General features: G+C 53.1%; 2 protein-coding genes across 2 annotated transcripts in view; both read right to left on the bottom strand.

The window, feature by feature from the left end:
- LOC139239043 (mitogen-activated protein kinase kinase kinase kinase 5-like) overlaps positions 1-12,413 on the bottom strand; it is a 40,477-nt gene extending 28,064 nt beyond the window's left edge. Inside the window, exon 1 of the mRNA XM_070867547.1 lies at positions 12,309-12,413. Within this exon, the coding sequence (XP_070723648.1) occupies positions 12,309-12,413 (105 nt within the window). The remainder of the gene's footprint in view (positions 1-12,308) is intronic.
- Positions 12,414-20,769: 8,356 nt separating this feature from the next.
- LOC139239200 (SERTA domain-containing protein 1-like) overlaps positions 20,770-26,407 on the bottom strand; it is a 7,314-nt gene continuing 1,676 nt past the window's right edge. The window contains exons 2-3 of the mRNA XM_070867840.1: positions 26,069-26,170; positions 20,770-21,764 (exon numbers count right to left, since the gene is read on the bottom strand). Of these exons, the coding sequence (XP_070723941.1) occupies positions 21,035-21,764; positions 26,069-26,082 (744 nt within the window). The 5' untranslated portion in view covers positions 26,083-26,170 and the 3' untranslated portion in view covers positions 20,770-21,034. The remainder of the gene's footprint in view (positions 21,765-26,068; positions 26,171-26,407) is intronic.

The following is a 26,407-nucleotide window of genomic DNA, read 5'->3' as shown; positions in this document are numbered from 1 at the left end:
GAATGGCGGTGCAGGCTCGAAGGGCCGAATGGCCTACTCCTGCAGCTATGTTTCTATGAAAGGCGCTATGTATAAATGTCTTCCATGCCTTTGTTACCTCTAGACTTGACTATTCCAACGCACTCCTGGCTGGCCTCCCACATTCTACCCGACGTAAAGCTGATCCAAAACTTGGCTGTCTGTGTCCTAATTCACACCAAGTCCCGTTTACCCATCATCCCTGTGCTCGCTGACCTACATTGGCTCTTGGTTAAGCAACGCCTCGATTTCAAAATTATCATCCTAATTTTCAAATCCCTCCATGGCCTCGCCCCTTCCTATCTCTGTAATCTCCTCCAGCCCCACAACCGCACCCCCTCCCACCCCCGCCCCAAGATGGCTGCGCTCCTCCAATACTGCCCTCTTGAGCATCGCTAATTGTAATCGCTCCACCATCGGTGGCCGTGCCTTCTGTTGCCTGGGCCCCAAGCTCTGGAACTCCCTCCCTAAACCTCTCCGCCTCTCTACCTCTCCCTCCTCTTGCAAGACGCTCCTTAAAACCTGCCTCTTTGACCAAGCTTTTGGTCACCTGCCCTAATTTCTACTTATGCGGCTCGGTATCAAATCTTTATCTTATAACACTCCTGTGAAGCGCCTTGGGACGTTTCACTACGTTAAAGGCGCTATATAAATACAGGTTGTTGTTGTTATTGTAAGTCTTTCTTTTTCTTTCTGGTGCCCTTTGAACCCCTCCCGCCCACAGCCCACCAATTTCCACCTCTCCCCACTAATCCCCCCCACCCCTCATCGCCAGAAGCCATGAGGAGAGAGAGTTTCCTGGATCTGACCTCAATTTCCCTTCCATTTCAGGAACCCCAGTCAAAAAAATATATATATTATTTTTTTGGACGCAGTGGTTCTTAGCTTTCAGCTTTCTTCCTCCTTGACACAAAGCCCCATCAAGTTGGGTTTTGGAGGTTAACTAATTCATTACTTGACAAGAGACATAAAAGTCCAAATGTAATGGTGAATTTGAACAAAACCTGAATAGTGACTACACTCCAAAAGTACTTCATTGGCTGTAATAATAATAAAAAGTATTAATCTCGGGATTGCTCCCAGTGCCACGTGCTAGTCAGAGTAGGAATCGCAGGATAGCGCAGATGAATACGTGGCTTCAGCAGGGAGGGATTCAAATTCCTGGGGCATTGGAACCGGTTCTGGGGGAGGTGGGACCAGTACAAACCGGACGGTCTGCACCTGGGCAGGACCGGAACCAATGTCCTAGGGGGAGTGTTTGCTAGTGCTGTTGGGGAGGAGTTAAACTAATATGGCAGGGGGATGGGAACCAATGCAGGGAGACAGAGGGAGACAAAAAAGAGACAAAAGCAAAAGACAGAAAGGAGATGAGAAAAAGTGGAGGGCAGAGAAACCCAAGGCAAAGAACAAAAAGGGCCACTGTACAGCAAAATTCTAAAAGGACAAAGGGTGTTAAAAAAACAAGCCTGAAGGCTTTGTGTCTTAATGCAAGGAGTATCCGTAATAAGGTGGATGAATTAACTGTGCAAATAGATGTTAACAAATATGATGTGATTGGGATTACAGAGACGTGGCTCCAGGATGATCAGGGCTGGGAACTCAACATCCAGGGGTATTCAACATTCAGGAAGGATAGAATAAAAGGAAAAGGAGGTGGTGTAGCATTGCTGGTTAAAGAGGAGATTAATGCAATAGTTAGGAAGGACATTAGCTTGGATGATGTGGAATCTATATGGGTAGAGCTGCAGAACTGCAGAACACCAAAGGGCAAAAAACGTTAGTAGTGATGTTGGGGAGGGCATCAAACAGGAAATTAGGGGTGCATGCAATAAAGGTGCAACAGTTATAATGGGTGACTTTAATATGCACATAGATTGGGCTAACCAAACTGGAAGCAATACAGTGGAGGAGGATTTCCTGGAGTGCATAAGGGATGGTTTTCTAGACCAATATGTCGAGGAACCAACTAGGGGGGAGGCCATCTTAGACTGGGTGTTGTGTAATGAGAGAGGATTAATTAGCAATCTCGTTGTGCGAGGCCCCTTGGGGAAGAGTGACCATAATATGGTGGAATTCTGCATTAGGATGGAGAATGAAACAGTTAATTCAGAGACCATGGTCCAGAACTTAAAGAAGGGTAACTTTGAAGGTATGAGGCGTGAATTGGCTAGGATAGATTGGCGAATGATACTTAGGGGGTTGACTGTGGATGGGCAATGGCAGACATTTAGAGACCGCATGGATGAACTACAACAATTGTACATTCCTGTCTGTCGTAAAAATAAAAAATGGAAGGTGGCTCAACCGTGGCTATCAAGGGAAATCAGGGATAGTATTAAAGCCAAGGAAGTGGCATACAAATTGGCCAGAAATAGCAGCGAACCCGGGGACTGGGAGAAATTTAGAACTCAGCAGAGGAGGACAAAGGGTTTGATTAGGGCAGGGAAAATGGAGTACGAGAAGAAGCTTGCAGGGAACATTAAGACGGATTGCAAAAGTTTCTATAGATATGTAAAGAGAAAAAGGTTAGTGAAGACAAACGTAGGTCCCCTGCAGTCAGAATCAGGGGAAGTCATAACGGGGAACAAAGAAATGGCAGACCAATTGAACAAGTACTTTGGTTCGGTATTCACTAAGGAGGACACAAACAACCTTACGGATATAAAACGGGTCAGAGGGTCTAGTAAGGAGGAGGAACTGAGGGAAATCTTTATTAGTCGGGAAATTGTGTTGGGGAAATTGATGGGATTGAAGGCCGATAAATTCCCAGGGCCTGATGGACTGCATCCCAGAGTACTTAAGGAGGTGGCCTTGGAAATAGCGGATGCATTGACAGTCATTTTCCAACATTCCATTGACTCTGGATCAGTTCCTATCGAGTGGAGGGTAGCCAATGTAACCCCACTTTTTAAAAAAGGAGGGAGAGAGAAAACAGGGAATTATAGACCGGTTAACCTGACCTCAGTAGTGGGTAAAATGATGGAATCAATTATTAAGGATGTCATAGCAGAGCATTTGGAAAGAGGTGACATGTTAGGTCCAAGTCAACATGGATTTGTTAAAGGGAAATCATGCTTGACAAATCTTCTGGAATTTTTTGAGGATGTTTCCAGTAGAGTGGACAAGGGAGAACCAATTGATGTGGTATATTTGGACTTTCAGAAGGCTTTCGACAAGGTCCCACACAAGAGATTAATGTGCAAAGTTAAAGCACATGGGATTGGGGGTAGTGTGCTGACGTGGATTGAGAACTGGTTGTCAGACAGGAAGCAAAGAGTAGGAGTAAATGGGGACTTTTCAGAATGGCAGGCAGTGACTAGTGGGGTACCGCAAGGTTCTGTGCTGGGGCCCCAGCTGTTTACATTGTACATTAATGATTTAGACGAGGGGATTAAATGTAGTATCTTCAAATTTGCGGATGTCACTAAGTTGGGTGGCAGTGTGAGCTGCGAGGAGGATGCTATGAGGCTGTAGAGTGACTTGGATAGGTTAGGTGAGTGAGCAAATGCATGGCAGATGAAGTATAGTGTGGATAAATGTGGGTTATCCACTTTGGTGGTAAAAACAGAGAGACAGACTATTATCTGAATGGTGACAGATTAGGAAAAGGGGAGGTGCAAAGAGACCTGGGTGTCATGGTACATCAGTCATTGAAGGTTGGCATGCAGGTGCAGCAGGCGGTTAAGAAAGCAAATGGCATGTTGGCCTTCATAGCGAGGTGATTAGAGTACAGGGGCAGGGAGGTGTTGCTACAGTTGTGCAGGGCCTTGGTGAGGCCACACCTGGAGTATTGTGTACAGTTTTGGTCTCCTAACTTGAGGAAGGACATTCTTGCTATTGAGGGAGTGCAGCGAAGGTTCACCAGACTGATTCCCGGGAAAGACTGGATCAACTGGGCTTGTATTCACTGGAGTTCAGAAGAATGAGAGGGGACCTCATAGAAACGTTTAAAATTCTGACGGGTTTAGACAGGTTAGATGCAGAAAGAATGTTCCCAATGTTGGGGAAGTTCAGAACCAGGGGTCACAGTCTAAGGATAAGGGGTAAGCCATTTCGGACCGAGATGAGGAGAAACTTCTTCACCCAGAGAGTGGTGAACCTGTGGAATTCTCTACCACAGAAAGTTGTTGAGTCCAATTCACTAAATATATTCAAAAAGGAGTTAGATGTAGTCCTTACTACTAGCGGGATCAAGGGATATGGCGAGAAAGCAGGAATGGGGTACTGAAGTTGCATGTTCAGCCATGAACTCATTGAATGGCGGTGCAGGCTAGAAGGGCCGAATGGCCTACTCCTGCACCTATTTTCTATGTTTCTATGTTAAAGCGCTTTGAGACGTCCAGTGGTCATGAAAGGCACTATATAAATGCAAGTCTTTCTTTCTTTCCTAATAAGACCATAGTTGGTGTGTTGCCTGCAGTTGTGGGCACACCATTATAGGAAGGATGTTAAAGCAATGGCATTATATATAATAAAATAATATTATGATGAGATTACACAGGATGTACGGCACAGAAACAGGCTATTTGGCCCAACCAGTCCATGCCTCCTCTCATCTTTCCTCATCTAAATCTATCAGCATAACCCTCTATTCCCTTCTCCCCCATATACTTGTCCAGCCTCCCCTTAAATACATCGATACTATTCACCTCAACCCCTCCCTGTTGCAGCGAGTTCCGCATTCTCACCGCTCTCTGGGTAAAGAAGTTTCTCCTGAATTCCCTGTTGGATTTCTCGGTGACGATCTTATATTGATGGCCTCTAGTTATGCTCTTCCCCACAAGTGGAAACATTCTCTCTGTATCCACTCCATCAAAACTTTTCATCATTTTAAAGACCTCTAATAGGTCACCCCTCAGCCTTCTCTTTTCAAGAGATGGGACAGAGCAGATAGAACGATACTTTTTTTCCAGTGATGAGGGGATATAGATATAAGATTAACTGCTTGAGATTCAGGAGATTTTTTTTTTACAGAGTTGTGAAGCTGAGGAATTGGTTAGTGACTGAAGCAGAGAACATCTCAACATTTAAGAAAATGTCAGATAAGTAATTGAAGAAAAAGAGGATAAAATGAGGTGGCTGCAGTGTGTACCATCTACAAGATGCACTGCAGCAACACGCCAAGGCTTCTTCGGCAGCACCTCCCAAACCCGCGACCTCTGCCGCCTCATCATCATCGTAGGCAGTCCCTCGAATCGAGGGTGACTTGCTTCCATGTCAAAAAGCTCACAGGTGTTTCAATGAAGGACCTAATATTCCAGATCCCGAACTGCATCCTGAAGGATGGAAGATGCCTGTGCGTGGATTTTTTTAACGTGGGGTGGCCGTTGCACACCAGCCACCACACGGGGCTTGACAGAGCGAGGTCTTGGTCCAGTGGCAAGGGTTAACCAGGACGCCTGGAGACCAGCTCTGCTGCACGGACCTAGTGCGCGCACATATCGCACAGTGTGGGCTGGGCCCGTGCTGCCCCTGGGCCCTCGCCTCTCATGGACCCCGATCACGTCCCTCTACAATCTCTCGCCGCTCCTTCGCCCTGGCCTCGCCGCTCCTGCCGTACCTGCCCACCCTCCAATCACCGACCTGGATCTTGGTGACGTCCCTTTTCACTGCCGTTGTTCTCCTGCTCCAACACGTGCTGCTCCCTGGAGTGCTATGCTGCCGCTTTAACTCCCCTGCCTGCTCCGATGCCGAGGGATGCGCAGACTGCTGGGCCAGATGTGGAAATGCAATTTTTTAAAGTTGCATTACACTATTTTTTCTGTACCCTTTTTGCCATAAAACAAAATGGAATCCAGAACTTGCTAGAAAGTTCTGCAACAGACAATCTGTTTGCATAAACATGCTAACCCTGACGGGAATTGCTGATAGCTGATTAATAGCCACCAGACAACATTAAACTGTCTTGCTGAGATAAGTACCACCCATTGTGGTCCCCTGTATGATCAATTCACCCCCTAAGAGAGACTCAAATTACCAGCCATTAACTTGTACAGAACTCATCCATAATATGCAAGAAGCCAAGTACCCAATCAACCACTATGGAAATCATGGGCCTAAATATCTGGCCGGGAAACTGGACAATCCTAAAATAATGAAAAGCCGGTCATAGCACATTATCACACCCTAACCGAGTCAGTGCTGTCTGGCCCACCAAAATCACTTACAAAAGAGACATTTGAGAAAAATGCAAAGACAAAGATGTGGTAATCATGAATTCTTTATCTGTTTTTGCTGACTGAAAAGGCAGAACCAATACACAGGTGGAACCATAACTTGTTTCTTACTGTATAAATACTTTTTGAAACTGTATCATTTTGGGAGTTGTCGCTTAGCCTTTGACTGAGTAAGACTCAAACTTGCTGCAAGTAAAAATTAAAGGAACATCTCCTGGAGCTGATTGTGTTAGAGTCGTATATTGAGAGTCAAGATTTTGACACAAGCCGTCACGCTGCTCCAGGGCAAGGGCAGCAGGTGCATGGGAACACCACCACCTCCACGTGCCCCTCCAAGTCACACACCACCCTGACTTGGAAATATATCGGCCGCTCCTTCATCATTGCTGGGTCGCTGGGCGCTCCCTCCCGAACAGCACTGTGGGAGCACCTTCACCACACGGACTGCAGCGGTTCAAGGCGGCGGCTCACCACCACCTGCTCGAGGGGTAATTAGGGATGGGCAATAAATGCCGGCCTTGCCAGCGACGCCCACATCCCGTGAATGAATCATTTTTTAAAAACTGGGCGGGTACATGGGATTGGGACTGCAGCTCAGAGGGAGGATAAGCCCTAGCACGGAATGGATGGGATGAATATATTGGGATGTCTCTGTAATTCTATGGGGATGTTTCCACCGTTTCTCCGGGATTTCCGCGGATTGGGAGACCCACGGCAGAAATTCCTCCCGACGTAACTGAAATAGAACATTTCTCGGTCGTTTCTTGGCCCATCCGAGATATACGGCACAGAAACAGGCCATTCGGCCCAACCAGTCCATGCCAGCGTTTATGCTCCACTCGAGCCTCCTCCCGTCTTTCCTCATCTAAATCTATCAGCATAACCCTCTATTCTTTTCTCCCTCATATACTTGTCCGGCCTCCCCTTAAATGCATCGATACTATTCGCTTCAACCACTCCCTGTGGCAGCAAGTTCCACATTCTCACCACTCTCTGGGTAAAGAAGTTTCTTCTGAATTGGATTTCTCGGTGACTATCTTATATTGATGGCCTCTAGTTATGCTCTTCCCCACAAGTGGAATCATTCTCTCTGTATCCACTCTATCAAAACCTTTCATGATTTTAAAGACCTCTCTATTAGGTCACCCCTCAGCCTTCTTTTTTTTTTTTAAAAGAGAAAAGAGACCCAGCCTGTTCATCCTTTCCCGGATGTAAACCCTCACATTAAGGTATCATCCTTGTAAATCTTCTCTGCACCCTTTCCAGTGGCTCAATATCCTTTGTACAATATGGCGAGCAGAACTGCACCAGAATTGGTGGCGATCTGTTGGAACTAGGGCAACCCCTTTGCTGGCCATGGACAGGCCAAAGAGCTTGGTGCCATTCATAAATTTTAGAATATTACATTACAAAGAGGCCCCTCCTCTGTTTCTTTCCTGAACATCGAGACCAGCAAGTGACCCAGAATCGACTCCCCCAACCCCCACAGCAGAGTTCCCCATGTCATTGCTAATCAAACTGGTGAATCTCTCACTAATTCCATCATGATCAGTAAAAGCCTCACAAACGGCACCTTCAAAGAAAGACAAACTCGCATTTAAATAGTGCCTTTCACAACACCAGGACGCCCCAAACAACCGTGACTCAGTGGGTAGCACTCTCGTCTCTGAGTCACAAGGTTGTGGGTTCAAGTCCCACTCCAGGGACTTGAGCACAAAAAAAATCCAGGCTGACACTCCCAGTGCAGTGCTGAGGGAGTGCTGCACTGTCGGAGGTGCCGTCTTTCGGATGAGACGTTAAACCGATGCCCCGTCTGCTCTCTCAGGTGGACGTAAAAGATCCCATAGCACTATATCGAAGAAGAGTAGGGGAGTTATCCCCGGTGTCCTGGCCAATATTTATCCCTCCACCAGATTATCTGGGTCATTATCACACTGCTGTTTGTGGGAGCTTGCTGTGCACAAACTGGCTGCCGTGTTTCCCACATTACAACAGTGACCACACTCCAACAGTACTTCATTGGCTGTAAAGTGCTTTGAGATGTCTGGTGGCCGTGGAAGGCGCTATATAAATGCAAGTCTTTCTTTACAGCCAATGAAGTACATTTTGGAGTGTAATCACTGTTATAATGCGGGAAACGCGGCAGCTAATTTGTGCACAGCAAGTTCCCACAAACAGTAATGTGATAAAGAGCAGATAATCTGTTCTTTAGGGGGAAATATTGGCCAGGACACCAGGGTGAACTCCCTGTTTCTTCAAAATAGTGGCCGTGGGTTCTTTTGTGTTCATGTGAGAGAGCAGACGGGGCCTCGGTTTAACAACTTGGAAAAAACGGCACCTCCGACAGTGCAGCATTCCCTCAGTATCCCAGTATCAGTTAGTGCCCCCGGAACTGTATCCTAGCAGGAATCACTGCCCCGGAACTGTATTCCAGCAAACACAAATCCGTGACCTCGACCGTGACCTAGAAGGACCAGGGCAGCAGGCGCATGGGAACACCACCACCTCCACGTTCCCCTCCAAGTCACACACCATCCCGACTTGGAAATATATCGGCCGTTCCTTCATCGTCGCTGGGTCACAATCCTGGAACTCCCTCCCTAACAGCATTGTGGGAGCACCTTCACCACACGGACTGCAGCGGTTCAAGAAGGCGGCTCACCACCACCTTCTCAAGGGGCAATTAAGGGATGGGCAATAAATGCCGGCCTTGCCAGCGACCGCCCACATCCTGTGAATGAATGAATAAAAAAATGTCACCCCCCCCCCACCCCCTGCATCCCAGCCAGAGTCAGCAGCAGAAAAACCGAGGAAGGGAGGGAGAGGAAGAGAATATTTGCATTTGTTTAAAGCCCCGCTACCCTCGGTATGGTGACAATGACCTGCCGTGATTTCGATCACGCAGAAAGCACGGAGACTCCCAGACAATTCTCACGAGGCAGCGGCACATGATTGCATAGAAGCCTCGGCGAGGTTTATCGGCATGTTCTACAGCTTTTGGTAGAAGTGTGATTGGTGACAGAGTGCGTGCTGGCCAGGCCAGGGAGAGGAAACTCGTGTTTTTGAGCAGAGCTAGAGTTTCTGCAGCACAGTCTGGGGGAAGGGCTCTGTGGTTCTCGGAGGGAAACTTTAATTGCGGTTCGAGACTATCGTATTTATAAACCATTTTTTTTTAAATAAAGGAGTTCGTAAGGCCGTTTTGATTAATAACGTGATTCGAACACAGGGACAGGAGGAGGCCCATTCAGCCCCTCGAGCCTGTTACACAGGAAGAGGAGGAGGCCCATTCAGCCCCTTGAGCCTGTTGCACAGGAACAGGAGGCGGCCCATTCAGCCCCTCGAGCCTGTTGCACAGGAACAGGAGGCGGCCCATTCAGCCCCTCGAGCCTGTTGCACAGGGACAGGAGGAGGCCCATTCAGCCCCTCGAGCCTGTTACACAGGAACAGGAGGAGGCCATTCAGCCCCTTGAGCCTGTTTCACAGGGACAGGAGGAGGCCCATTCAGCCCCTCGAGCCTGTTACACAGGAACAGGAGGAGGCCATTCAGCCCCTTGAGCCTGTTACACAGGGACAGGAGGAGACCCATTCAGCCCCTCGAGCCTGTTATACAGGAACAGGAGGAGGCCATTCAGCCCCTCGAGCCTGTTACACAGGGACAGGAGGAGGCCCATTCAGCCCCTCGAGCCTGTTACACAGGAACAGGAGGAGGCCATTCAGCCCCTCGAACCTGTTACATAGGAACAGGAGGCGGCCATTCAGCCCCTTGAGCCTGTTACACAGGGACATGAGGAGGCCCATTCAGCCCCTCGAGTCTGTTACACAGGAACAGTAGGAGGCCATTCAGCCCCTTGAGCCTGTTGCACAGGAACAGGAGGAGGCCATTCAGCCCCTTGAGCCTGTTACACAGGGACAGGAGGAGGCCCATTCAGCCCCTCGAGCCTGTTGCACAGGAACAGGAGGAGGCCATTCAGCCCCTCGAGCCTGTTACACAGGAACAGGAGGAGGCCATTCAGCCCCTCGAGCCTGTTACACAGGGACAGGAGGAGGCCCATTCAGCCCCTCGAGCCTGTTACACAGGAACAGGAGGAGGCCATTCAGCCCCTCGAGCCTGTTACACAGGAACAGGAGGAGGCCATTCAGCCCCTTGAGCCTGTTACACAGGGACAGGAGGAGGCCATTCAGCCCCTCGAGCCTGTTACACAGGAACAGGAGGAGGCCATTCAGCCCCTCGAGCCTGTTACACAGGGACAGGAGGAGGCCCATTCAGCCCCTCGAGCCTGTTACACAGGGACAGGAGGAGGCCCATTCAGCACTGAGTGCCGGCCCCGTCACTCCGTAGCAGTGCTGGTGGCCCACCGCGGGGCAATGCTGACACTCTGCAGTCACAGAGGAGGCCCAAGGCCGCATCACGACTCGCGACCCCTGTCGCTGCTGTGGAATCGGGGCCACGAGAGACGTGTCCCATGGCACAGCCCATTCCAACCAGTTCCAACAGGCTGCACCTGTGACAGGTTCAGTCCCGCCCGCCAGGATTCATCACCCAACCCAGACGTGAGGGAATCGCTCACACATTTATCTCTGCCTCGGACACTGAAAGCCTACTTTATTTTTGTTTTACTGATCCACTCTGCTTAACCCCGCCCCTCCCTCCCTCCCCATCGTTCCTCTTCACCCTTCCCACCTCCCCCCACCAACTCCTCCACTCTCCCCCTCCCACCCCTTTCCTCCCCCCCCTCTCCCCCCAATGCCTCCACTCTCCCTTCCCACCCCTTTCCTCCCCCCTTCCCCCCCCCAATGCCTCCACTCTCCCTTCCCACCCCTTTCCTCCCCCACCTCCCCCCCCAATGCCTCCACTCTCCCCACCCCTCTCCCTCCCCCACCATCCCTCCTACACCCACACAAAGCTGCCCACACTCTGCATTCGGCCTCCGGACAGACTCATTTGTGAGCCTCACCTACGCCCCGAGTCGTCCCCAACCTCGTCTCCTCTTCAATCGGGTTTCTCCTAAGCCGCCGGTTTTGCACAATCATCCCCCCCACCCCTGCCCGCCACCCCCCCACTCCTGTCGCCCACCCGGCGGTCACTCCCACTCGGCGAGGCTGTCGAGTGGATCGAGCGATGGCTGTCGGGTCAGCCCGCCACACCGTGGGAATTCAGAGCGAGCTGACCAACTGCAAGAGTCTTCGCAGCTTCACAGGGACTGTCTGCGTAATCCTGGGCGCTGCAGATTGCGGCACTTAAAGCTCTGTGACTTAGGAAGCATTTATCCTAATGGCTCAGCCAGTGAGAACTCCTGGTCGGATAAACTCCCACCATAAATAACAAAAGTTCCTTGGGCAAATCTGGACAAGGATACAATAACAACTTGTATTTATATAGCGCCTTTAACGTCCCGAGGCGCTTCACAGGAGCATAAATCAGACACCGATCCGAACAAGGAGAAATTAGGGCAGGCGACCAAAAACTTGGTTTTAAGGAGCGTCTTGAAGGAGGAGAGAGAGGCAGAGAGGCAGAGAGGTTTAGGGAGGGAGTTCCAGAGCTTGGGGCCCAGGCAACAGAAGGCACGGCCACCGATGGTGGAGCGATTATAATCAGGAGGGCAGAATTAGAGGAGCGCAGACATCTCGGGGAGTTGTGGGGCTGGAGGAGATTACAGAGATAGGGAGGGGCGAGGGCCATGGAGGGATTTGAAAACAAGGATGAGAATTTTGAAATCGAGGCGTTGCTCAATCGTAGGTCAGCGAGCACAGGGGGTGATGGGTGAGCGGGACTGGGTGCGAGTTGGGACACGGGCTGCCGAGTTTTGGATCACCTCAAGTTTACGTAGGGGACGGGGCAGCAGGCAAGAGTTGTCAGGCAGGGAATATCTAAACAGTAAAACGGGAAATCTGACCAATGGAGTTAAAATCAGTGAAGAGAAAGAGTGGGTAAGATTTCAAAGACATTTTCACTAGTGCCGTACAACCAGAGATCGTTGACTTGAACACGGGGTTAAGGCGGCCCGGATATTTTCTGTAATTTAGCCATGATGCATCCTGCAGACTTCTCAGTTTGTGACATCCGTGCATTGCCTCGACAGGTGCCTTGCAGCCCAGCGAGCTGGGAGATCTTACCTTGTACACCTCCCCGTAAGTTCCTCCACCAACTCTCTGTATGATCTCAAAGTCATCTTGGGGGTTCTTCGTTGAGATATCCAAAGCCGCCTGATTAGTGTTCATCCTTCAACCATCAGCACGGACAGAAAGCACATCTCATACTTTCACTCTCTGTCTCTCAGCCTGCCAACCAACAGCTGCTGCAGAAAAAGTTCTCGCTCATGTTTCCATTTCCTGTCCCAGGACTGAAAAGACACACAGGGTGTCGCCGCCCCCTGGTGGCCAGTGACAGGTCAGCCCCACGCAACTTATTTCCTCTTATCTCGACTCCATTTTATCCCCCACTGGTCCAGTCCCCACCCACGTCTCTTCTGGCCGCTCACCGGGGTGTTTGGTCCGCTTGATTGGCGCCCCATCCACCATCTTCATGGTGTCAGCCGTGGCTCAGTGGGCAGCACACTTGCCTCTGAGTCAGAAGGTTGGGGGTTCAAGTCCCACTCCAGGGACTTGAGCACAAAAATCCAGGCTGACACTCCCAGTGCAGTGCTGAGGGAGTGCCGCACTGTCAGAGGTGCCGTCTTTCGAATGAGACGTTAGAGCAACGGGGCCTTGGTTTCTCAGGTAAAAGATCCCAGGGCACTATTTCGAAGAGCAGGGGAGTTCTCCCCGGTGGCCTGGGGCCAATATTTATCCCTCAATCGACACAACAAAAACAGATGATCTGGTCATTATCACATTGCTGTTTGTGGGATCTTGCTGTGCGCAGGTTGGCTGCCGCGTTTCCCACACTACAACAGTGACTACACTCCAAAAGTACTTCATTGGCTGTAAAGTGCTTTGAGACGTCCGGTGGTCGTGAAAGGCGCTATATAAATGCACTCCCCCGACACCTGGGAATCGCTGGCCCAAGACCACTTAAAGTGGAGGGAAGGCTCCGAACACCTCGAGTCTCGTCGCCGGGAGCACACGGAAGCCAAGCGCAAACAGCGGAAGGAGCGCACGGCAACCCAGGGGCCCCTCCAACCACCGTCTGCCCCGCCTGTGACAGAGACTGTAGGTCCCACAGTGGTCTCTTCAGTCACCTTCGAACCCATATCAGTGTGGAAGCAAGTCTTCCTCGACTCCAAGAGACTGCCAAAGAAGAAGATATAAATCCAAGTCTTTCTTTCTTTCTTCAGCATTCACTCCCTCCACCACCGGCGCACCATGCACCGTCTACAAGATGCACTGCGGCAACTCGCCAAGGCTTCTTCGGCAGCACCTCCCAAATCCGCGACCTCTACCCCCTAGAAGGACAAAGGGCAGCAGGCGCATGGGAACACCACCACCTCCCCGTTCCCCTCCCAGTCACACACCATCCCGACTTGGAAATATATCGGCCGTTCCTTCATCGTCGCTGGGTCAAAATCCTGGAACTCCCTCCCTAACAGCACTGTGGGAGCACCTTCACCACACGGACTGCAGCGGTTCAAGAAGGCGGCTCACCACCACCTTCTCGAGGGGCAGTTAGGGATGGGCAATAAATGCCGGCCTTGCCAGGAACAAACAAAAAGTACCTCCATCCCTAACTACCGCATAGAATCCCTTTGAACCTCAATCCCTCACTGAAATGTTTCCCCTCCCACCTTCTCTCCACAGATGCTGCCCGAGATATAGATTTTTGTTGGGTAAGGGTAATAAAGGATAACAGTGGACAACCATCGACCGCCTCAGAACCGGTCACGGTCGACTCTGCCACCTTCTCCATAGGTGGAAGATTAAAGCCTCCCCGTCATGTGACTGTGGAGCTCCTAATCAGACCCTGGAGCCCATCATCGAGCTCTGCCCTCAGAGGGAATTCACAGGCAGCCTACAGGATATCCACGCTGTTACACCGGGAGCATTGGCCTGGGTATCCGACGTGGATATTGATATTTGATTTGTTACTCATCATCATTATAGGCAGTCCCTCGAAATCGAGGAAGACTTGCTTCCACTCAGGTGACTGAACAGGAATTACAGTCTCTGTCACAGGTGGGACAGACAGTGGTTGAGGGAAGGGGAGGGTAGGACTGGTTTGCCACACGCTCCTTCCGCTGCCTGCGCTTGGTTTCTGCACGCTCTCGCGACGAGACTCGAGGTGCTCAGCGCCCTCCCGGATGCACTTCCTCCACTTAGGGCGGTCTTTGGCCAGGGACTCCCAGGTGGTGGTGGGGATGTTGCACTTTATCAGGGAGGCTTTGAGGGTGTCCTTGAAATGTTTCCTCTGCCCACCTGGGGCTCGCTTGCCGTGTAGGAGTTCCCGAGTAGAGCGCTTGCTTTGGGAGTCTTGTGCCAGGCATGCGAACAACATGGCCCGCCCAACGGAGCTGGTTGAGTGTGGTCAGTGCTTCGATACTGGGGATGTTGGCCTGATCGAGGATGCTAATGTTGCTACTACTGCACAAAAGAAGTACCTCCAGAATTTTCTTGGTTTATTCCAGGAGAGCTGCCTCTCTCTTAACCAATGTCAACCTTAGGAATACCACTTTAAGCCAAGCCATGGGGGGCTAGGCTAACAATCCAGGCAGGTGAGGTTAGGCCTCCAGTACGTCAAAGAATCAATAACCTTAAAATTCGAGCTAGGCCTTTCGGGGGTGATGTCAGGAAGCACTTCTTCACACAAAGGGGAAAGGGAACCTGGAACTCTCTCCCCCGAAAAGCTGCTAATCTCGGGGTCAATTGAAAATTTCAAAACTGAGTGTTAGATTGTTGTTCGGCAAAGGATATGGAGGGATATGCAACAGACAGGCAAATGGAGTTACGATGCAAGTCAGCCCCGAACTAAGTGAATGACAGAACAGGCTTGAGGGGCTGAACAGGCCTCATCCTGTTCACATGAAACAGCGATCCACCCGGCCAAGGTTTCACCGCTGGGGAGGGCGACGTTATGATGCACGAGGTAGGCCCGAGAAGGATTCTGCACCTCGGTCTCCTCAACATGCCCATCCTCCTCGTCTCCCCCCATTACCCACCCCCACACTCGCCACCCCCCCTCCCCATCAACAACCCCTACTCTTACCCACTCCCAACAACCCCCCCACCCAACACTCCCCCCCCCCTTACCCATCCCCACACTCCCCCCCCACCCCCAACACTCCCCCCACCCTTACCCACCCCCACACTCCCCCCCTTACCCATCCCCACACTCCCCCCACCCTTACCCACCCCCACACTCCCCCCCTTACCCATCCCCACACTCCCCCCACCCCAACACTCCCCCCACCCTCACCCATCCCCACACTCCCCCCACCCTTACCCACCCCCACACTCCCCCCACCCTTACCCACCCCAACACTCCCCCCCCCTTACCCACCCCCACACTCCCCCCCCTTACCAACCCCCACACTCCCCCCACCCTTACCCACCCCCACACTCCCCCCCCTTATCATCCCAACACTCCCCACCCTTACCCACCCGCAACACTCCCCCCCCCCCCCCCAAACACCTCCCACCCCTTCCACCCCCCCATTCTTACCAACCCCCTCCCCACACTCCTCCCTCCCAACCACACCCCACCCCGCGCCATGCCATTTGTGATGGGACTGAAGCAGCAAGCCTGGTGCGAGCCCAAGGCCCAAAAGCCAAGGGCTGATAGGATCGCCGGGGCATTTAGAGGGCGGGTCCAGTTGAGTTGCTCGTCAATGCCGATGCCCCAGGAGTTGGACGGTTTGGGGGGGGCTCCATGGTCATAATTCTGCTCCTATGGTAGAGTCTATTCATGGAGAGGGAGCCCCTACTGTTGATGAAGGGAAACTGGTCCCTTGAGTTCAGTCAATGATGGCCAGCACTCTGAGCCAATCCTGTCCCATGGAGGTCAGGAGGTGTGGCCAAGATCTTGCAGGGACCAACAGTTCAACTCAAGCTGTGACCTTCTCAGTCACCGACAGACCCGGGATGCTGTCACCGAGTATGACCAAGGATCTTTGGACATTCCCAAATATGGAGCAGGGCACCGAAATTATGTCAAGGTGCAACGCGACACTCCTTCTCTAATCTAGAACCTGCAGATGGAGATCTGCCCATAGCTCGTCAGGACAGAGGAACCGTCTGACCCTGGGAGAACAGGGATATCGGACTGAACATTGACTGTTTGCGATCACTATGCTTTACATCCAATCATCAAGGGTCAAACGACTGAGGATATCCCGGGAATGGGAAGTTTTCATATTGCACACCCACTGTCCCATCAACACTCCCAAGGCAGGTACAGCACGGGGTTAGATACAGAGTAAAGCTCCCTCTACACTGTCCCAAACACTCCCAGGACAGGTACAGCACGGGGTTAGATACAGGGTAAAGCTCCCTCTACACTGTCCGATCAAACACTCCCAGGGCAGGTACAGCACAGGTTAGATAGAGTAAAGCTCCCTCTACACTGTCCCATCAAACACTCCCAGGGCAGGTACAGCACGGGGTTAGATACAGAGTAAAGCTCCCTCTACACTGTCCCATCAAACCTCGTTGGAGAGAGTAGGTTTGGATGAGAACGCACACAATGTTGGATAACCTCGGCCCACAGGAGAGTCACCCTGCAGTCAGGGCCTGATTCAGAGCCAATTCCCCAAACAATTAACCCCTCTCGAAAACATGGACTATCCCGCGCTCACCCCACCCCCTCACCCCACCCCCTCACAAGCAAAGACTCAGCTAGCAGCTTTAAGGCACAATGTCGAGGTGTCAGAGGTGAAAAGGCGTCTAACTGATGGACAGTAAACCGTTGAACTGTGCGAGAGATTGGGGAGGACTCACTGCCACTCACACTGACTGGGACCAACAGCTTGTATTTATATAGCGCCTTTAACATAGTGAAATATCCCAAGGCGTGTGTTAGGAGACAAAAAAATTTGACACCGAGCCACACAAGGAGAAATAGCGCAGATTACCAAAAGCTCGGTCAAAGAGGTAGGTCTTAAGGGGTGCCTTGAAAGAGGAAAGAGAGGTAGAGGCAGAGGTTTAGGCAGGGAGTTCCAGAGCTTGGGGCCCAGGCAACAGAAGGCACGGCCACCGATGGTGGAGCGATTATAATCAGAGATGCTCAAGAGGGCAGAATTAGAGGAGCGCAGACATCTCGGGGCTGGGGGGGGGTTGTGGGGCTGGAGGGGGTTACAGAGATAGGGAGGGGGTGAGGGCCATGGAGGGATTTGAAAACAAGGATGAAAATTTTGAAATCGAGGCGTTGCTTAATCGGGAGCCAATATGGGTTAGCGAGCACAGAGGGTGGTGGGTGAGCGGGACTTGGTGCGAGTTAGGAAAAGGGGGCTGCCAAGTTTTGGATCACCTCTAGTTTACGTAGGGTAGAATGTGGGAGGCCGGCCAGGAGTGCGTTGGAATAGTTCGTCAAGGTACAGCGCGAGCTGGTGCAGGAGGGCGACGGCTGTGAAGAGTGACGTCATCAAGGTCCAGGTCGGTGATTGGAGCGTGGGCAGGTACAGCAGGAGCAGGAGCGGCGAGAGACTGTAGAGGGACGTGATCGAGGCCCAGGGGAGGCGCGAGTTCGGGCCCAGGGGCAGCACGGGCCCAGCCCACACTGTGCGATATGTGCGCGCACTCGGTCCGTGCAGCAGAGCTGGTCTCCAGTCGTCCTGGTTAACCCTTGCCACTGGACCAAGACCTCGCTCTGTCAAGCCCGTGTGGTGTGCAACGGTCACCCCACGTTAAAAAAATCCACCCACAGGTATCTTCCACCCTTCAACATGTAGTTCGGGTCATTCATTGAAACACCTGTGAACTCATCCTTTTTTGGTGTGGAAGCAAGCCATCCTCGCTTCGAGGGACCGCCTATGACTATGATGGAATAGTCAAGTCTAGAGATAACAAAGAAACGTCACAGAAAATACATCAAAAGGAGATTTATTGTTCTTAAATTAATTCTCTTAAGCTCAGAAGCGGCATAACGATATTCAATTATTTACGTAATGCTGAGAAGAAACAGATGGAAGAAATCAGGACAAGAACGATCCATTTGCTGACTCACGCGGGGGCGGGGTCCTCATTGAGCAGATCATCTCCACCACCCCCCGGTGTGCGTGTCCCTCAGTCCCACCCCTTCCCCACCCACTGCCGCCCTGACTGAGCCCCACGATCCAAGGTGTTGCCCTGCTCCTCAATAAATAGTTCTGGTGGATCGCTCCTGGACACGGGCTTCACCGCTGGAGTGCACCGCCCGCGGAGCGCGCCAGGGAGAGCCCGAGCCCCGCCCACCTCCGGCACGGTCACGGCAACGGTTTACATTAAAAAGGTACAGCATCGGAATATATACAGGCCCATCAAACAGGCAGTGACTCGGCCGGCTCCCCCGTGATGGGAGGGGTGTGAGGAGAGTCAGGGGCCCAGGAATCCACCCCCACGGCCAATACCCCAGCGAGGGTCAGGGCCCAGGGAATCTCCCCTCCCCCAATACCCCAGCGAGGGTCAGGACCCATGGAATTCTCTCCCCCCCACCCCCCAATACCCCAGCGAGATCAGGGCCCAGGGAATCTCCCCTCCCCCAATACCCCAGCGAGGGTCAGGACCCATGGAATTCTCTCCCCCCCACCCCCCAATACCCCAGCGAGATCAGGGCCCAGGGAATCTCCCCTCCCCCAATACCCCAGCGAGGGTCAGGACCCATGGAATTCTCTCCCCCCCACCCCCCAATACCCCAGCGAGATCAGGGCCCAGGGAATCTCCCCTCCCCAAATACCCCAGCGAGGGTCAGGACCCATGGAATTCTCTCCCCCCCACCCCCCAATACCCCAGCGAGATCAGGGCCCAGGGAATCTCCCCTCCCCCAATACCCCAGTGAGGTCAGGGCCCAGGGAATTCCCTCCTCCCCCACACACCCCCCCTTTGAGTCAGGGCCCAGGGAATCCATCCCCCCCAATACCCCAGCGAGGTCAGGGCCCAGGGAATCTCCCCTCCCCAATACCCCAGCGAGGGTCAGGGCCCATGGAATTCCCTCCCCCCCAACCCCCAATACCCCAGCGAGGTCAGGGCCCAGGGAATCCCCCCCAATACCCCAGCGAGGTCAGGGCCCAGGGAATCCCCCCCCCCCCCCCCAATACCCCAGCGAGGTCAGGGCCCAGGGAATCTCCCCTCCCCAATACCCCAGCGAGGGTCAGGGCCCATGGAATTCCCTCCCCCCCATACCCCAGCGAGAGTCAACATCCTCGGGAGAGGAAACACATTGGTAAATAAACAAAAGCTAATGAAAGGGACTTTGCACCTTCGCCCAGGCCCAGCCGTCAATGTTTATCAAGCGCCAGGCGTCGCCCTCCCGGAATCACAGAGTCATGCAGGAGACCAAAAATATATATCAATATTAACATACGTACAAAATATTCAAATCTGGCCGGAAATATCGAAGAACAAATGGCCACAGTGAGGCGGAGGAACAGGCAGCCCCAGGCTGGGACCGGGGGCTCCCCGAGCAGGAGGGACTCCTCAGCACCACTGGGCCCTGGAGCGGGAGAACCATCACCCCTTGGTCGATCAGCCAGAGTGTGAGACCCCCAGCAATGGGCAGGGTCCGGGAAGAGAGAGCTGGTAAAGGGGAGGGGGGGGGGGCGTTACCTAGCGCAAGGTTGTGATAGTCCATCTCATTACCAGTTAATCCCCTCCCCTCCCAAGCTCCCCGCTGCACTCCAGTGCTCAGACACCCATGGCCAGCACGTCAGTGTATGTGGCCCCCCCTCCCCCAGCCCACAGACACCCCGCACTCTCACTGCGACTGTCTCCACATCAGAAGCAGAGGGCGACTCCCCCCCATCCCCCATCCAACTCGACTTCTATGCAATCCATCTGCCCTCCCCTCCCCACAGAGTCACGTAGAAACAGGCCATTCGGCCCAACTGGTCCGTGCTGGTGTTTATGTTCCACACGAGCCTCCTCCCATCCAATTTACAACTCTTTTAAATTAGAACTTTGAGCCAAGTGCCCTCGTTGGTAAAGGGGCACATCGACCAGCACCCGCCAATTCACAAATAAATGTTAAAGGGAACATTCACAAATTAAATTAAAATTCTGATCCTGGGGGCGATGATGCACTCCAGTCCCTCCGGCGCCCACCTCCCGCGGAAGGCCGCGAGCGTACCGCGTGCTCCATCTCCAGGGACACCCCTGGCTCAGATGGAACCGCGGAAGAGAGGCAGGCAGTCGGGCTGAACGACTCCCCTCGACCGCCCGGCCCGGCTGATGGCCCCCTCGGCCGGGCCCACGGGGAGGCCTTTCCGGCCTGCCCGCTCCCCTCCGCACCGGGTGACCCACCCCTTCACATCCCACCCATTCGGCACAGCCTTCGGGGCATTTATCGAGCCTCCCCCCTCAGGGGCACGTTACACGAACCAGTGTTTGCCAGCAGACTGCTGGGAACCGTGTCACCCTCGGGATGAGGGGGGGGGGGGAAGTGATGTCCAAATGAAACAGGTGGCCAAATAAAATGTTTCCCCCCCCCCACCCCCTCCCCAACCACCCCCCCCCCACCCTCCCCCAAAAAAACTTCGTGAACATTTGAGTTAAAATGGAGACTCTGCAGGAAAGAGTGCGATCGGAGGCCGGAATCGCTGCAGAGTCACTTTCGCCCTGTAAAACCGGGGTTAAAAGTGCCATGAGGCGGAGAGAGAAGGACAGCAGCCCAGAGAGTTCTAGTGGAAAGTCTTGCTGGCTTTGAGAAACACCAGTTATTGTTGCAAAGTCTCCGGGAAGGAAACAGCCCCGAGACCGGCCCCCTCCCCCCGCCCGCTGCCTCAGCCAACAAGGAGGTCCATCAGATTCTCCAGCTCGGTGAACTCCGTCCGACTGCTGTGGGCCTTGGCGGGACTGGGTGGGGCCTTGGCCAGGCCCCAGGCCCCGGCGGACAAGCCCAGGCCCAGCTGGGGGTCGTACATGGAGGTGTCGATGTCCTCGAAGATGGCGTCCAGGGTGCCGTCCACCAGGAAGTCGGCCGAGTCGGTGACCCCGAAGGTGGAGTCGGGGGGCGCGGGATCGGCGGGGGTCGGGGGCAGGAGGTGGTCGTCTTCGGGGCACGGCTGGGTGCCGGGCGGGTGGCGGGGGCTGAGGTCCTCCACAAAGTCCAGGTCCTGGAGGATGACGGAGATGGCGGAGGCGAGGGAGCTGTCGTTGCCCGAGAGGAGGGAGAAGGGCGGCGGGGCCGGGCCGGGGGTCGCAGGCAGGTTATTGTTCAGGTCGGGGGTCTCCGCGCCCGGGGCCGGGCCGGGCGCGGGCCGGTCGGCGGGCAGCGGCGGCTGGAGCCCGCTCTCCCGGCAGATCTCGGCCTGCAGCCGGCGCAGTGCGTTGGCGATGAGCACCGAGCGCCGCAGGTTGCTCTCGGCCAGCTCGCAGCTCTGGTGCAGCTTGAGGAGCGAGAGATCCAGCAGTGTGCCGCACCGGAAGGCCTGCGGGGCGCGCTCCTCCGGCCCCGTCCGGCCGCCATCGTCCGCGCCCCGTTTCCGCTTCACCCCCTTGCCCAACGAGAACCTGAGCGGGGAAAAAAAAAACACAACAAAGGCAACGTCAGCAATCAGGACATAAAAAAACACATGGAAATACTCAGCAGGTTCAGGCAGCATCTGTCCCAAAGCGCTCAAATCGGCCACCATGCTCTACAGGGCTGTAGTAACACCCGCCCTCCTGTATGGCTCAGAGACATGGACCATGTACAGTAGACACCTCAAGTCGCTGGAGAAATACCACCAACGATGTCTCCGCAAGATCCTGCAAATCCCCCGGGAGGACAAACGCACCAACGTCAGCGTCCTCGACCAGGCCCAACATCCCCGGCAGCGAAGTACTGACCACACTCGACCAGCTCCGCTGGGCAGGGCCACATTGTCCGCATGCCCAACACGAGACTCCCAAAGCAAGCGCTCTACTCGGAACTCCTACACGGCAAGCGAGCCCCAGGTGGGCAAAGGAAACGTTTCAAGGACACCCTCAAAGCCTCCCTGATAAAGTGCAACATCCCCGCCGACACCTGGGAGTCCCTGGCTAAAGACCGCCCTAAGTGGAGGGAGTGCCTCCGGGAGGGCGCTGAGCACCTCGAGTCTCGTCGCCGAGAGCGTGCAGAAAACAAGCGCAGGCAGCGGAAGGAGCGTGCGGCGAACCAGTCCCACCCACCCCTTCCCCTCAACTATCTGTCCCACCTGCGACAGGGACTGTGGTTCTCGCATTGGACTGTTCAGCCACCTAAGGACTCATTCTAAGAATGGGAGCAAGTCTTCCTCGATTCCGAGGGACTGCCGATGATGATACAGTTCAGCCATTGAAGCACATTTTTTGAAGTGTCGTCGCTGTGGTAATGTGGGAAACGCGGCAGCCAATTTGCGCACAGCCTCTGCCTCAGCTCATCCGCTGCTGAAACCTTCATCCCTGCCTTTGTTACCTCCAGACTGGACTACTCCAACGCACTCCTGGCTGGCCTCCCACATTCTACCCTACGCAAACTTGAGCTCATCCTAACTCGCACCAAGTCCCACTCACCCATCACCCCCTGTGCTCGCTGACCTACTTTGGCTCCCAGTTAAGCAACACCTCAATTTCAAAATGGTCATCCTTATTTTCAAATCCCTCCATGGCCTTGCCCCTCCCTATCTCTGTAATCTACCTCCAGCCCCACAACCCTCAGATTCTGGCCTCCTGAGCATCCCTGATTTCAATCACTCCACCATCGGTGGCCGGGCCTTCTGTTGCCTGGGCCCCAAGCTCTGGAACTCCCTCCCTAAACCTCTCCACCTCGCTCTCTCTCTCCTCCTTTCAGATGCTCCTTAAAACCTACCTCTTTGACCAAGCTTTTGGTCATCTGCCCTAATTTCTCCTTATGTAGCTTGGTGTCAAAATGTGTTTTATAACACTTCTGCGAATAGTCTTGGGATATTTTGCAACGCTAAAGGTGCTATATAATACAGGTTGTTGTTGTGAAAGGTCAGGTACAATCAAGAGGGTCGGGTCACAAGATCATAAGAAATAGGAGCAGGAGTCGGCTATACGGCCCCTCGAGCCTGCTCCGCCATTCAATAAGATCATGGCTGATCTGATCATGGACTCAGCTCCACTTCCCTGCCCGCTCCCCATAACCCTTGACTGCCTTATCCTTCAAAAATCTGTCTATCTCTGTCTTAAATATATTCAATGACCCAGCCTCCACAGCTCTCTGGGGCAGAGAATTCCACAGATTTACAACCCTCGGAGAAGAAATTTCTCCTCATCTCAGTTTTAAATGGACGGCCCCTTAGTCTAAGACTATGTCCCCTAGTTTTAGTTTCCCCTATATGAGTGGGGACAATCCTCTCTGCATCCACCTTGTCGAGCCCCCCTCATTATCCTATCACCTCTCATTCTTCTGAACTCCAATGTGTATAGGCCCAACTTACACAATCTATTCTCATAAGTCAGCCACCTCATCTCCGGAATCAACCCAGTGAACCTTCTCTGAACAGCCTCCACTGTCGCAAGGTTAAAGGGTTCTACATCTTCAGTGAGAACACAGGACTGTGCTCCCCTCCCATGTAGCTCGCTGCAGAACCGTGCCCAGACCAGACATCTCAGTTTTAAATGGGCGGCCCCTTATTCTAAGACTACGTCCCCTAGTTTTAGTTTCCCCTATATGAGTGGGGACAATCCTCTCTGCATCCACCTTGTCGAGCCCCCCTCATTATCTTATCACCTCTCATTCTTCGGTCTGTACGGAGAGAGCTCAGTCGAGGCAAGACAAGGTGCGACAACTGGTGTCAGAGAAAGGAAACGATCAGCCACTCCTGGATGAGCAGAAAATTCATCCCATTAAACATTGGGTTTACCGAAGCAATTGGTTCGGTCCCTTGCCACTGACTCCCTCCCTCCCTCCCTCTCCCTGGTCATCGTCCCAGGCGGAAGCAGACTGTTCGCAAGCTCGCCGTCCACTTTGACCCAGAGCCGAGCTTCCGACCCCATCGCCTCTCCATCACCGGGACTGCTCTCCGTAACATCGCCCGACTCCGCCCCTGCCTCAGCTCATCCGCTGCCGAAACCCTCATCCTTGCTTTTGTTATCTCAACAACTTGTACTCAGTCCCAAGACGCTTCACAGGAGTGCAAGAATATAAAATAGTCGACACCGAGCCGCATAAGGAGAAATCAGGCCAAAAGCTGGGTCAAGGCGGTCAGTTTTAAGGAGCATCTTAAAGGAGGAGTGAGCGGCCGAGAGGCGGAGAAGTTTAGGCAGGGAGTTCCAGAGTTTAGGGTCTAGACGGCTGAAGGCAAAGCTGGTCTCTGGGACCCTCCCTTCAGGAGGGGGTGGGGAAGGGGGACGGGAGGGAAATGAGAGGCCAGCACTTATTGCCTCGAGGGCAATCAGTCAACCACACAGCGAGGGGGTGAATGAGGTAGGGGAGGCAAGTTCCCTTCCCTGAACGACATTCCTGAGCCAGTTGGGTTTTTAAGCGACAATGCAGCAGCTTTCACTGTCAGTTTCTGTTGCCGGCCTAATAACTACCAAATTTATTGCATTTAGTTTCACATTTTGTCCGGTCAGCTGTGGCTCAGTGGGCAGCACCCTCGCCTCTGAGTCAGAAGGCTGTGGGTTCGAGTCCCACTCCAGAGACTTGAGCACAAAATCTAGGCCGACACTCCCAGTGGCAGTGCTGAGGGAGTGCTGCACTGTCGGAGGTGCTGTCTTTCGGATGACACGTTAAACCGCGGCCCCGTCTGCTCTCTCAGGTGGACGTGAAAGATCCCATGGTATTAGGCTGATTTTTGAGATGAAGGGGTTGTCTTATGAAGACAGGTTGGGCCTATCCTCATTGTTTCGAAGAATGACAGGTGATCTTATTGAAACATATAAGATTTTGAGGGGGTTTGACAGGGTAGATGCAGAGAGGATGTTTCCCCCTCGTGGGGGAATCTAGAACTAGAGGGCACAGTTTCAGAATAAGGGGTCGCCCATTTAAAACGAAAATGAGGAGGAATTTTTTTCTCTCGGAGGGTGGTGAATCTTTGGAATTCTCTGCCCCAGAGAGCTGTGGAGGCTGGGTCATTGAATATATTTAAGGTGGAGATAGACAGATTTTTGAACGATAGGGCTATGGGGAGCGGGCAGGGAAGTGGAGCTGAGACCAAGATCAGATCAGCCATGATCTTATTGAATGGCCGGCTCCTGCTCCTATTTCTTATGTTACGCATTGGAAGAAGAGCAGGGCAGTTCTCCCCGGTGTCCTGGGCCAATATTTATCCCTCAACCAGTATCACTGAAACAGATGATCTGGTCATTATCAGATTGCTGTTTGTGGGAGCTTGCTGTGCGCAAATTGGTGTTACCTACATCACAACAGGGACTACCTTTCAAAAAGTACTTCATTGGCTGTAAAGCGCTTTGGACGTGCGGAGGTTGTGAAAGGCGCTATAGAAATGCAAGCTTCTTTCTTTTTTTCTGGGGGGGGGGGGAGGAAGGTGAGGGGGGAGATTTGACCTCACGACCTCTGGCTTGCTGGCTCCACAGTAAAACCAGCAGGCCGTCGTACCCTGTGGGTGTTTAATCATTAAATGGGTCTTTCGTGGCATCAACCCACGATCTGTTGACACTGGATTGAGCTCGTTACAGTCTGGAGGGGGATATTTTGTGGGGTTGCGTCCCATTTCAGGGAGCAAGTACCTTCAGGAGAGGAAGGGGTAAATTGGGAGGAACACACACATAGAGCCCCCCACCCCCATTACAAACCCCCAGGGTTGGCCATCACCCCCCCACCCCCGACCCGTCCTTCTCCCCGCTCTGCGCAGGAACAGGCTTGGCCGTCGAGAATTCCCACTGACCTGACGGCAGCCATTGCCCGCGTGCGAGAGACAGCGCGCTCCACGAGCCGGTGAGGTGCTGCTGCTGCTGTTCAAAGCCGTGTCTTCAGACCCATTCAACACCTAAAAACAACAGGGGAGAGTTGGGATTAGCTCAGGGGGTCCCGGTACACAGAATGTACAGCACAGAAACAGGCCATTCGGCCCAACGGGTCCGTGCCGGGGTTTATGCTCCACACCAGCCTCTTCCCATCCCTCTCCCTCTCACCCAAATCAGCACATCCCTCTATTCCCTTCGCCCTCATGTGTTTATCCAGCCTCCCCTTAAATAGATCGATACTATTCACCTCAATTACTTGC

The sequence above is a fragment of the Pristiophorus japonicus genome, chromosome 26, assembly GCF_044704955.1.
Source record: "Pristiophorus japonicus isolate sPriJap1 chromosome 26, sPriJap1.hap1, whole genome shotgun sequence".
NCBI classification, from domain to species: Eukaryota; Metazoa; Chordata; class Chondrichthyes; family Pristiophoridae; genus Pristiophorus; species Pristiophorus japonicus.
Note: the sequence above shows the minus strand (reverse complement) of the source record. Positions and strands in the feature narration are given on the sequence as shown.